We start from the raw sequence: 11,136 nt of genomic DNA on the forward strand, positions 1-11,136 counted from the left end.
CAAGGATTCACAGTGTATTGCACTTTATCACAAACAAATCAACAAGAGATGATTACTGTCTCCTAAGAAAGACATTATTGGGTGGCACTAATGTGTCTACTGCCCCCCAATAGACCATCAAACATTACACCGCTTCCTATGTTTCGCAGATTATACAAGTTATTCACACTCAAAACAACAGATAATGTCTAAAAACCCACATTATGAGGGTCAATATTCTGTCTACTGCCCCCCACTAGACTAACACAAACAACACAATTTTTTTCATTTATCAACTACTGCAATTTAACACTACATTTACTTTGGAATAGCAGTTTTCAGTCCGTCAATAAATAAAGCAGTCATCATTGGCCCCCAATACAAAGTCTACTGGGGGGCACTAATGTTACAACTTTTATGGTTATGACTGCACAATAGCAGATAGCCATTTTCAGTCCGTCGTCGATTCCTTCAGAAGGTCAACCCCGGCCTCGCCGAGCTTCTCAGCGACGAGGACCGTCGGCTTGGCGTCGAGCCTGGCAGCGGAGAGCACGACGACGAGTTTCGGCGCGGCGATGGCTAGAGCAGGCGTCGTGGGCGACCTGCCGGAGGGATGGAGGGAGGGAGAGAGAGATCCGACGTCTTCTGGAGAGAGAGAGAGAGAGAGAGAGAGAGAGAGAGAGAGAGAGAGAGAGAGAGAGAGAGAGAGAGATAGAGAAATCGGTGAGGGGGGAGGAGAGAGAAATCGGTGAGGGGGAGAGAGAGAGAGAGAGAGAAACTGAGAGTAGAGAGATTGAAGGAGAGGGCAAAAAAGTCCCAAAAATTAATAAAAAGAATTAATTGGGTAAAGGGGAAATAATCCCTTAGAGTGTTTTGGGTAAATGGGGTTTAAAAACTCTTAGTCGGGCAAGTGGGCACATTTTAAGCTAAAAATGGGTAAATGAGCATTTTCCCTTTAATATAAGGTTGCTTGGAAGGCCATCTTTTCTGTTTGCATTGCGTTTGCGGCACTCTCTTCTTCTTCTTGTTTGTTTGATCTCTGTGAATTTCGAAGAGACCATCGAGAACGCAGAGTTAGAAGAGATGGGTAGAACAAAATCATTCAAGGACGAGCTTACATTCGGTTTGTTTTCGCCTCTTCAATTTTCTCTTCTTGTTTTTTTTTTTTTTGGTTTTTGTTTAGAATTTGAGTTTAGTGATATGATTCCGTCTCTGTTTGAAATATGAATCGGACTGACAGAGCAAAGGGTGCAAGAATCGCGGGATGTTCAGGCCAAATACCCTGATCGAGTTCCGGTAAGAACTACCCCAACTGCTTTATTGATCATTTTTCTTTGATAAGGTTACTTACAACTGAAGATTGTTAATTAAGCGTACATGCATGGATTACTAACCATGACCTGTTCCTACAGGTAATTGTTGAAAAGTATGCCAAGTGCGACCTTCCTCAGATGGAAAAGAGAAGGTTAGTTTTCAGAAACCTTTAATTATTTCCGGCACTAGATCACACACATAGTGTTTCATTCTCATCTTAATATATGGCATCATATAATTTTTTCTGAAATCTAAATTGGGATAGCTATATACGTTTGTAATTGGAATCGAACTGACAGAACAAAGGGTAGAAGAATCGATCACAGGATAATTTTCAGGCGTAAACCCTAAACAGATGAAGATATGCATAATTAGGGTTAGAGTGGTTTCTTTCAAGTTTGTTTTACTTATTGAGGCAGGGTAGTATTGCTTTGCCAGCAGGTCTATCCAAAAATCTAGTGTAGCTTTTAGAGGGTAGAATGTTTATAGTCATAAAAACAAACTAATGGCTGTTTGTTTGTTTTAACACATTTAGATGACGATCTCATCTATTGAATGATGTTTTAGAAGATAAGCTTTAAAGGGTGACCTAGAAAATACCAATTCTGATCATTCACAACACGACACTGTTTCTGAATTGTGTTTGGTCTTAACTACTGCCTACCAAATTTGTTAAAGAAGGTAGCAATAGGGTATAGATTTTAGAATGGTTGTTTAACCTGTAACTGATAGGATTCTTTGTATTTCTAATCTGCTAGACAATAAAGGAATAGGGAAAAATTTTGGGACTGACTTCCATTAAGTTTTGTTTACAAGTAGCTACCTTCTGAGAATTGACTAACAAGTATTCTAGATTTTAGAAAATTGGTTAGTGACAAGGTAGTTTGGAGAGGGTAGAATGCTTGTTTAATTTGACTGATAGGTTGAATACTTAACACATAAATAAACTTATTTAGTTTAACAGCATCACTATAGAAGACCTCTGATTATCTCTTCCTTGATCTATAGATATCTTGTCCCCCGGGATATGTCTGTCGGGCAATTCATTTATACTTTGAGCGAGAGACTTCATCTGGCCCCTGGAAAAGCGCTCTTCGTATTTGTAAAGGATACTTTACCCCCAATAGGTAACTTGTGAAATTAAATTATGTGTCTCAATTTACGTTTTAATTTTCCTGCAAGAGAGTTTTGTTCGATAAAATCATGTTGTAACTTGTAAGTTTTTTTGTGTGTGTGATTTTGCAGCTAGTATGATGAACTTTGTCTATGAATCCTACAAGGACGAGGATGGATTTCTATACATGTGTTATAGCACCGAGAAAACCTTTGGTCATGCTAGCTAATATCGAAAGACATGATCAACAATTTCTTTCGTGTACATTGTTCTTAATTTATGCAAAACTCTCGATCTCAGTACATTTATTTTCTCATTATTTTTAATATTCAAATTATGCCTCAGAAGAGGATTTGAACCTCCAAAATCCACACTGTCGCTTGAAATATTGAGTCTCGTGTGTTGTACAAGGCTTCGTTTGGTTTACGGAAAAGAAAGTAATTCTTTTGTCTTTTCCCATGGGAAGGGAAATGAGATTTCCCAACAATTTTTCATTCCGATGTTTGGTAACGTAAGGAAAGTTATTAGGAAAGTTGTTAAAAAGTTTGTAAATAATGTAATAAAATAATATGTTGTGAGTAATAAATGCAAGGAAAGAATGAGGGAAAATTATTCATTTGGGGTTTGGAATGAACTATTTTCCCCCTTATTTTCCCTTCCTTCAGGAAATAATTTCCTTTCTTTTTGCATCCCAAACGCAGGAAAGGAACAAGTTTTCTTTCCTGATGCTTACTTTCCGCGAACCAAACGTGGCTTTGGGGTAAACAATTATTGAATCAATTGTTCACCTACTAAATATTAGAAAATGGAATTCTTTTGGGCAAGTGATTGTTGAATCCTTTATGTAGAATAAATGTATGATCCAATGTCAATTATGTCTCCAAGAGTATATGAGCCTCCACTCTTTTGCTATAAATATTAAGTTTCACGCATATGTCTTACCATTTCGATAGTGTAAAATTTTTGTGATGTTATTTATATCGATTACATCACATAACACACTCAATATATATAAGCTGTATTTTTATATGTTCTCTAGATAAGATCCAAATATAAACCACACAAACAAAAATGCAAACGATAATGAAACCCCTTATTGCCAAAAACGAAGGACTTCTCAGATGTCACAAGAAATCCAAAGAGGTTCGTCAAATTGACCCTTGAGTTTATCTCCAGCTTCGGAAGGACCCAAACGCAGCCGCCCCAAGTCCAGCTCATCACCCGTGTGCCACGTCGGCGTGCCATTCTCATACCCATTCCACGTCAGCCTCCTCAACCCACTCCCGTCCAATCTCACCACGTACAAATCCCCGTACGGCTGAAACTGGTTCGGAAACGACACCGGCTCAGCCGTCACGCCGTCCAAGTTAGCCGTGAACAGCAGCCACTCCCCGTCTCTACTAAAGCACACGTGGTTGATCCTCTCCCTGTCCACGTCATCCCCCGCCACGTGGATCCTCCGCAACCCCGAGCCGTCCGGGTTGATGACGTAAATGCTGAACACAGCATCATCGTCCGGTTTGTGCCGGTTCGAAGAGAAGGCGATGAGGTCTCCTCTGGGCGACCAGCTCGGCATGGTATCAATACACGGCCCCTCCGTCAACCGACGGATTCCGCCGTTAAACTCGCCGTTAACGGCGTCGACAATGTAGAGGTTCTTGTGGCCGGTCCGACCGGACCGGAACACGAGCGACTTGCCGTCTGGGGAGCAGGAAGCGAAGGCGTTATTCCCTGTGTCTTCGCGAGTGAGGATCTTAACGTTGCATGGGACGTCCTTATCACCGTTCAGATCAGACGGGTCAAACTCTATTCGCGCAATCTGGACCGTTGTCTTTGCTGACTGGAAGATTCCGCCTATGGATGTGTATATGACGTGTCTCTCTGTGGGGCTCCAGCAGTTGTAGAAGGCCGTGCGGCCTTTGATTAAAGTCCAACACTTTGACCCGTCGGACCTGACGATTTTGACGCCGGGGTTTCCTTGGAAATCGGGATTAAACGCGACGAGATCGGCGTCGGGAGAGAAGGTCGGGAAGAAGCCGTTAAGCCTCAGCATTTGGAGATGTGTGACGGGAGACGACACCGGCTCCAGGTGAGGAATGATCGACTCGCCGCCCCACTGAGTCGACTCGCCGCGGAATCGGTGGTACCCGAGGAACTCGGAGTCCGGGGAAACGAACGGGTTGTAATGGTGGAAATCCGGGTTCAGCGTCGAGGTGACCGGACGGAACGTCTTCGTGTCGACGTCGAAGACCTCCACGTGTCGGAACTTCGTGTCGCGGCGGCGAGTGGCGACTGCGATTCGTCTTCCGTCGTGCATGGCGGCCGGAGTGAAGCAGTGGAGACCCGACGGAGTGACCCGAGTGGGAGTCAACGGGTATGCAGAGGATTCGAAATCTTGGGGGAAGTCAATTCGGAAAATGGTCCACCAGCCGTCGTCGTCCTGGCGGTGAAAGTAGATGAAGGAGTCGCCGGACCAGGTGGGCCACCCGCCGCGCTGACAGACCACCACACGCTCTCCGGGCTGTGAAGCTCGGAAGACGACGATGTCGGTGTTGAGCTGGTGAAACTCGCCGTCCCAGGGACGAGAGCCGTACGAAGCGACGGCGACGAACTCGCCGGAGAGAGAAACGGCCGGACTGTAATCGACAGACCCGGGCGGAGTCAACCGGGTGGTCTTCTTCTTTTGGTTCTCACCATCAAGCTCAGTGGAGTAGAGAGCAGACCAGCTCTTGAAAAGCCGGTCGGGCTGTTCGTGAGCTGAGATGAAGTAGAGCTTGCCGTCCTTGATGATGGGCCGGTCGTGGAAGAGGCTTCCGGGCACGGAATGCAGCAGTCGGGGGTTTGGGATTCCGGGTCGGGTTAAGTAAATGGCGGGCGACCCGGTTCGTTCGGAGATGAAGACGATGGACTGGTCGTCGTCGCGGGCGAATTGGGCGTTGAAGTTGATGGATTTGCCGTCGGTGAGGCGGTGTTCGAGGGGGAGATGGGAGGAGCTGAGGCGGAGGGAGAATAGGTCGAAGCCGTAGTGGGGTCGGCCAACGGTGGAGAAGATGAGAGTGCCCTTGGGCTCCATTTTCGATAGAGTGGATTTTGTGAGAGTGAGAGAGAGTGGAAGATGAGTCGGTGTTGTTGTTAGGGACATTCTCCAGGTTTTATAGGGTACAAGATGACGAAGCATCTTCGAGTTTTCACACTGCAGCAGACAACGATTTGGAACGAAATACAAGTACGTAGTTTGAAACTTTTGAATATAGTAAAGACTAAACGATTTACAAAGAAAAATCGAATACGATATCTGATTTCCAACACTAAAAAACAATAGAGGTTACCAGTCCCGTTCTCCTGGTCAGCTGCTGAGCAGGAATGATTTGGTCACTGGTCACTCACCGTCCGATTTCAAATATAGTAAAGACTAAACTATTTACAACGAAAAAATCGTATTCGATTTATCTGATTTCCAACACTAAAAAAAATAGAGGTTACCTGTACTGAAGCTTTGCCAGCTTATCTCAAGTATCAAAGGTATTCTTAAGCATCGACACTTGAATTGTGAAAAATGAAATGTGAGTTCAATACAGAGTTCACTAGATCAGTACAACAATAGCTTTGGTAAAGCTTCCAATCTCAATTTAGAACTTCCCTCCGAAAAAGTACGTTAATCTCATCCTAGAAAACCAGTGAAGACAAAACTGTTTCAAGAAAGATTGGTGCTTCTAGCAATTAGTAGGTGGTTTTCAGGAGAGACACTAGATGGTACGTATTTGACAAACTGCGCTTCTAATCCATGTTCCTTCATCCACACTAACCTACCCATGTCTATAATCTGCTTGCACATGAACCCTAACGCAGCCCTTTCAACTGCTTTCATATTTCTCACGACGTCTTCAACTCCATTATCTCCGTGGGGTTGCTTCTTTCCGCTGCACAAGATTTGTCGCCAACTTATAAATAACCATTCAAAAGGAAGAAAAGTAAAGGAATAGAAATTCTAGATGCTAGGCATTCAAGTAAACAAAAGTTCAACATGATTACATGGATTCAAGATGAAATCCGCAATCGGTAACATCAGGAAGATCTGTGCCATGATCAGCATCCACTGCCCAACTAGTGAACCATATAATTACATGGAATTCCTCTTTTGTGATCCCCAACTCTAATAGATACTTCTTATCTGCAAGGAATCCAATTTTATTCAGCCATTCAACTATGAAAATATATCTGCAAGTAATTTGTATGCGATGTTTAACTACTAATTCATAAATTATATGGTGAGATCAATTGATTACTTATGTAGTGCTTCCACTGGCAAAGATGATGGCAACATGTGGCAATAGCTAGACCTCTTAGGTTCGGGTTAACACACCCTCCACCATTACTTTGATTGGATTGTTCCCCAAGGCAACATCTCAGAGTCAAATCTACACAAAATACATAAGAAAAATATTTAATTTAAATTGTTTGGTGAAACAGAAATTCTCACAACTGAAAGTTGTTCACATTAAATACAATGATTATCAGTGAACTTCATGTTGTCTCTATGCAATGCTACTTTGAGTACTGAATGCAAGTTTATCTAATCACAAATATGTTTACCTGTTGCAGGCCCACAAAGATGTTTACCGATAGAAATGAAAGGACCTCCCCGCAATGACTCAACAGCATTCAGGTTTAAATCCTCAACTGCATAAGTTAGGTGGAAAAGGCCATTAAGTACCCAGTTCAAACATTGTAATAGGCATTAATCATTGGCTGTTTTTTATCATGCTAGAAAATCAGTTTAGATAATATGAATGATCTATAAACTAAGACAGTTGGTTTGTATCTTCAGTTTCTTATTCTCATTTCTGGTTTGCAGAGCAAGATCATGATTTTACAACCTTTTTTTATTGAAACTAGTAGTAGAAGATGAATATCTGCTTTGTAAGAGTCCCTAGGGGAACAAATTGACATGGTGCCAAAGAAATGGTGTAGCTACTCTCTCATGCTAGTTTGAGTAATGTAAAAGACTCAAAAATATCGGATTACCACATTGAGTTGGGAACACAAAAAAGGCAAAACAAAATTCCTGGGTTGCTATTGCCTTATTAATAATCTCTCATCTAAAACCATAGCATTGTGGACAGGTTTGCTTTGTAGATAGGTAAAACAAAATTCCTGGGGTGCTATTGCCTTCTTTATAATCTCTCATCTAAAACTATAGACACCTTTTTTTTTTCTTTTTTGCTGGAATATACAATGAGACACTGTCACCCTTACTAACTAAACAAACAAGTGCAGGTTTCAAGATGTAAAACCAACAACAACTTGTACACTCGACGTTCCCATATAGTTCCATTGTAATTTTCCATAAACCATAATAAATGCAATCACATTTGGTTGGAGATGCACTCAAGAAGTACAGTACACGTGGAGAGAAGTAGTAAAACACAAAATAAGAGCACAATCAGCACTTTAGATGAGAAGTTGCTTGCCGAGTGCTAAAGTTATACAAGCCCTAAGATGATGAACAGGCAAAAGATGCAACTCAGTCACGCAACAGTAATATAGTTCACATGAGTGGCTGCTCCTCTATGCAAAACATGCAATCGTCATAAATTTAGAGGGATGGGAAGAAATAGAGGAAAAAATAAGGGTCAACTATACACCTAAAGCAGGAAAGGAAAAGAAATAGGCAGGTGCAGAGTTTCAAGCTGCAAAGTTAAGAAAGTCAAAAAGTCACTAGTACTTGACTAAAACAAAGTTCATTTAGGTAGATCACAATCTGAGCACATATGCATTCCCACAGATATAAATGAAGAAAACCTAAAAGCTATTAAAGATGCAGAGTAGCTTCTTTTGGACGGCAATAGAACCATCTTATATATTATATATTAATAAATAACCACAATTGCACGCTAGGATTTCTACCTATGGACACAAATCTAGTGTTTGAAGAACAAATGGTCTTTGGTGTTGGCCAGAGAGTTAATTCCAAATAGTAACCATAGGAATAACCAAATGCAAAATGAAACACAGTAACATACATTTGTATGCATGCAAGTTTTATCTGCATATTTGCTTGAATGAAGATCCTTAACAAGATAAGTAAGTGCAATAAGTTGTCTCCCTAAACATTTATCTATCATATCCCCTGATGAGATTATCAGTTGGTGTACAAGTTATCGTGGAGAAATGGAACTACAAAACAACTTTGGGCATGAGAAAAGTTTCAGAAAACCTTACTGTCAATTCTCAAACGTTGCAGTATCAAGCTCTCTTTCTGTCGCAAGGATCGATCAGCCTACAAGTAGCATAGTCATAACAAAACAAGGGTGATCAGCGCCTATTATAATACAACACAAGTGATATAGACTTAGGAAAAGGATACATTGAATAAATTCACCTTCAGCTTGTATGACTTCCTTTCAACCAAAAAGACCCTCTTAATGCCGTAACAATCTGCCAGCATTTGTGTCAAGTATCCTCTCCCCGCTCCAAACTCAACCACCGCAGGGACACCATTGCTATAATCACAGTCATCCCTCACAGGGAACCCATCGCCATCATCACAGTTAGCCCTCTCCTTTGCTATGGAACTCTTTATTACCCCAAAATCTTCCATGTTTCCAAGAATCGACACCTGCTGCATAACATGTTTCTCTTGAAATGGCAATTTTCTGCAAACAACAATTTATTCTTACATAATCTAAAAAACCCCCCACCAAGATAAACAACACATTCCAGCTTATACATACCTGTCTACCTCTCTTTTGATCCACATTCCGCAAGCTTCCGGTACCTTATACGACTCCTGAATATCCTTGCATATGGACTTATGAACAGACTCAATTTTTTCGATTAATATATAGAAATCAGGCACAGACATACTATAAACAGTCCTCTTCATTTCCGAAAGAATGTAGCCGAAAGCCTCCGACTTGGGGTCATCAGCCAATGCCGAATCCTCCACTCTAGTACAACTGAGTGTTTCTATTTCTTGTTGGTCTTCTTCTTTGCCAGCATTGATACCCTTTTGGTAAAAGGGCTGGTGAGTCAGAGACTCCACTTGTTTGAGCAATGGGCATCTCCTAAGATGTCCTTCAAGATTTTCTTCAAGCACAGAACTACAGAAACACATAGATTGATAACAGAACAGAACAGAACAAGTAAAACAATTGAGTACAGAGACTATGGTTTGGTGGAAAGCTCAGACAAAGAAGAAGTAGTTTACTGAGAAGGGTCTATTGGGCATGGAATCCACTGGCTGTCGGACCTGGGTGTGTGGTTGCCACAGAACCTAGCATAATTTGATTTTGGTTAGGCAAAGTATTTGAGAAATCAGCAACCAACAAATCAAAAGGAAAAAAGATATTGAGCTTACACTGATTCAGTGAGGGGAACATTGGCACAAAATCTCTTCTTTTTAGGGAGCCAAAACTTGCAGCGGTTTTCCATTACTGCGCTGTTTCTTATTCCCTCTTTGGGTCTTCTTCCCTGCAGCCCTTCTTCAACCTTGACTAAAATAAACCGCGCGTCGTATTTGTGGATGGAGGCTGCGCTGCGAGCGGCATGGAACAAATAAGGTGCAATTTGGTATTGTTCGTAGCGCTTTTTAATGAAGACTATTAAAATGAGAATTTTATAACAACTTTCTAATCAACAGTTTAGAAGATTTATTTTTTTATTACATTACCGTAAAATCAAGCTTTAAATGTTTATGTATGTATGAGTAGATCTTTTTTGAATTTTTTTTTTTCTGAATTGCTAATCGTTAAGGTAGAGAACTAGATCAAATCAATGGATGAATCAAATCTGTCAAAATTGAACCGTTCATATTCATAAATGATAAATCATGATTATGAATGCCTTAACAATTTTCAATTTGGTTGAAAAATTGACAATATTGTTATGGTAGGTAGTTCCAATAAATATTTGTGACGGAAATGAATCATTGTGGATATGGCTCTCCGCCTGTCCCTATCTTTGGTAAACCCTAGCCATCATGGCTGGGAACTCTATCAATGGTGTACGACACCAACACCAAGCAGACCTTTCTCTGCCTCTCGCTGTCTTCTTGCGGCAATCCAACGTCGTCTTTATGCGACGAATTTTCATTCGGTTTGTCTCTCTATGGAGACTCACCGAAGTAAACTTGGAATTGAGAGTGGGATGATCGAGGCTGGTCTCTCGAATTGGCTATTAGGAGTAGATCTGGTTGGGATACGACCAGGCCGAAAGCGACTCAAGGCCGGTGAGGAACTGAATTTGTCGGCAAGATTTGGGTCGAACTGGTTGGGTCAGACGAATACAGCTTGTTTGATCATGACTCAGGGAACGGCGGCGATGGGCCTAGAGCTTAGTGGCGATGGGAGGTGCGATCCTGTCTGCAATGGCAGTACCATGAAGCTATATCCGGTGATGGCTAGAATCTCTCTGCACCGATCACCTATTAAGGTAGGGCCTTGGGTGCTCTGGGCTTGTTCTGATGCTGCTACGATCCGATCTGCAGGAGAGAAGGTACGTTCACCATGGCAGATCCATGAACCTCTCCAGGGTACGGCAACAGAAGGGGTTCTCCATGGTGCAGTGGCACGAGGCTGGACTATCCTTAGCGCGGAGGTAGAAGGCGGTCAGCAAGCGGATAGGCTGGACAGATGGGTGCCCACTTCCTATTGGGTGCCTAGATCAAATGCATTGCAAACTTTGGTCATATTCCAACTAGGGGAATCGTGTGTGCTGCAGTCAAAAGG

General features: G+C 42.0%; 3 protein-coding genes across 3 annotated transcripts; 1 reads left to right on the forward strand and 2 right to left on the reverse strand.

Moving 5' to 3' along the window:
• Positions 1-943: 943 nt before the first annotated feature.
• LOC133721638 (autophagy-related protein 8i-like) lies at positions 944-2,774 on the forward strand. The gene is made up of 5 exons (XM_062148302.1): positions 944-1,102; positions 1,220-1,275; positions 1,392-1,444; positions 2,302-2,420; positions 2,539-2,774. Exons 1-5 carry the CDS (start codon positions 1,063-1,065, stop codon positions 2,634-2,636), a joined length of 366 nt encoding a protein of 121 aa, XP_062004286.1. The 5' UTR covers positions 944-1,062; the 3' UTR covers positions 2,637-2,774.
• Positions 2,775-3,357: 583 nt separating this feature from the next.
• Positions 3,358-5,607, reverse strand: LOC133722632 (uncharacterized). The gene has a single exon (XM_062149506.1). The coding sequence runs from the start codon at positions 5,583-5,585 to the stop codon at positions 3,525-3,527; it is 2,061 nt and encodes a 686-aa protein (XP_062005490.1). The 5' UTR covers positions 5,586-5,607; the 3' UTR covers positions 3,358-3,524.
• Positions 5,608-5,919: 312 nt separating this feature from the next.
• On the reverse strand, positions 5,920-9,976 carry LOC133721371 (uncharacterized). The gene is made up of 9 exons (XM_062147960.1): positions 9,768-9,976; positions 9,618-9,683; positions 9,142-9,510; positions 8,790-9,063; positions 8,630-8,687; positions 7,001-7,087; positions 6,694-6,825; positions 6,440-6,578; positions 5,920-6,327 (listed from the first exon to the last, which is right to left on the reverse strand). The coding sequence occupies exons 1-9, from the start codon at positions 9,839-9,841 to the stop codon at positions 6,102-6,104; spliced, it is 1,425 nt and encodes a 474-aa protein (XP_062003944.1). The 5' UTR covers positions 9,842-9,976; the 3' UTR covers positions 5,920-6,101.
• Between the last annotated feature and the right edge of the window lie 1,160 nt (positions 9,977-11,136).

Source organism: Rosa rugosa, chromosome 7, assembly GCF_958449725.1.
Source record: "Rosa rugosa chromosome 7, drRosRugo1.1, whole genome shotgun sequence".
Classification (NCBI taxonomy): domain Eukaryota; kingdom Viridiplantae; phylum Streptophyta; class Magnoliopsida; order Rosales; family Rosaceae; genus Rosa; species Rosa rugosa.

Excerpts from the sequence above, each read along its gene's own strand:
- LOC133721638 (XM_062148302.1), top strand. The coding sequence starts at position 1,063 with ATGGGTAGAACAAAATCATTCAAGGACGAGCTTACATTCG. Across the intron at positions 1,103-1,219 it reads CAAGGACGAGCTTACATTCG|AGCAAAGGGTGCAAGAATCG; the intron begins GTTTGTTTTCGC and ends TCGGACTGACAG. Across the intron at positions 1,445-2,301 it reads CCTCAGATGGAAAAGAGAAG|ATATCTTGTCCCCCGGGATA; the intron begins GTTAGTTTTCAG and ends CTTGATCTATAG.
- LOC133722632 (XM_062149506.1), bottom strand. The coding sequence starts at position 5,585 with ATGCTTCGTCATCTTGTACCCTATAAAACCTGGAGAATGTCCCTAACA.
- LOC133721371 (XM_062147960.1), bottom strand. The coding sequence starts at position 9,841 with ATGGAAAACCGCTGCAAGTTTTGGCTCCCTAAAAAGAAGAGATTTTGT. Across the intron at positions 6,826-7,000 it reads TCTTTGTGGGCCTGCAACAG|ATTTGACTCTGAGATGTTGC; the intron begins GTAAACATATTT and ends TATTTTGTGTAG. Across the intron at positions 6,579-6,693 it reads CCAGTGGAAGCACTACATAA|ATAAGAAGTATCTATTAGAG; the intron begins GTAATCAATTGA and ends GATTCCTTGCAG.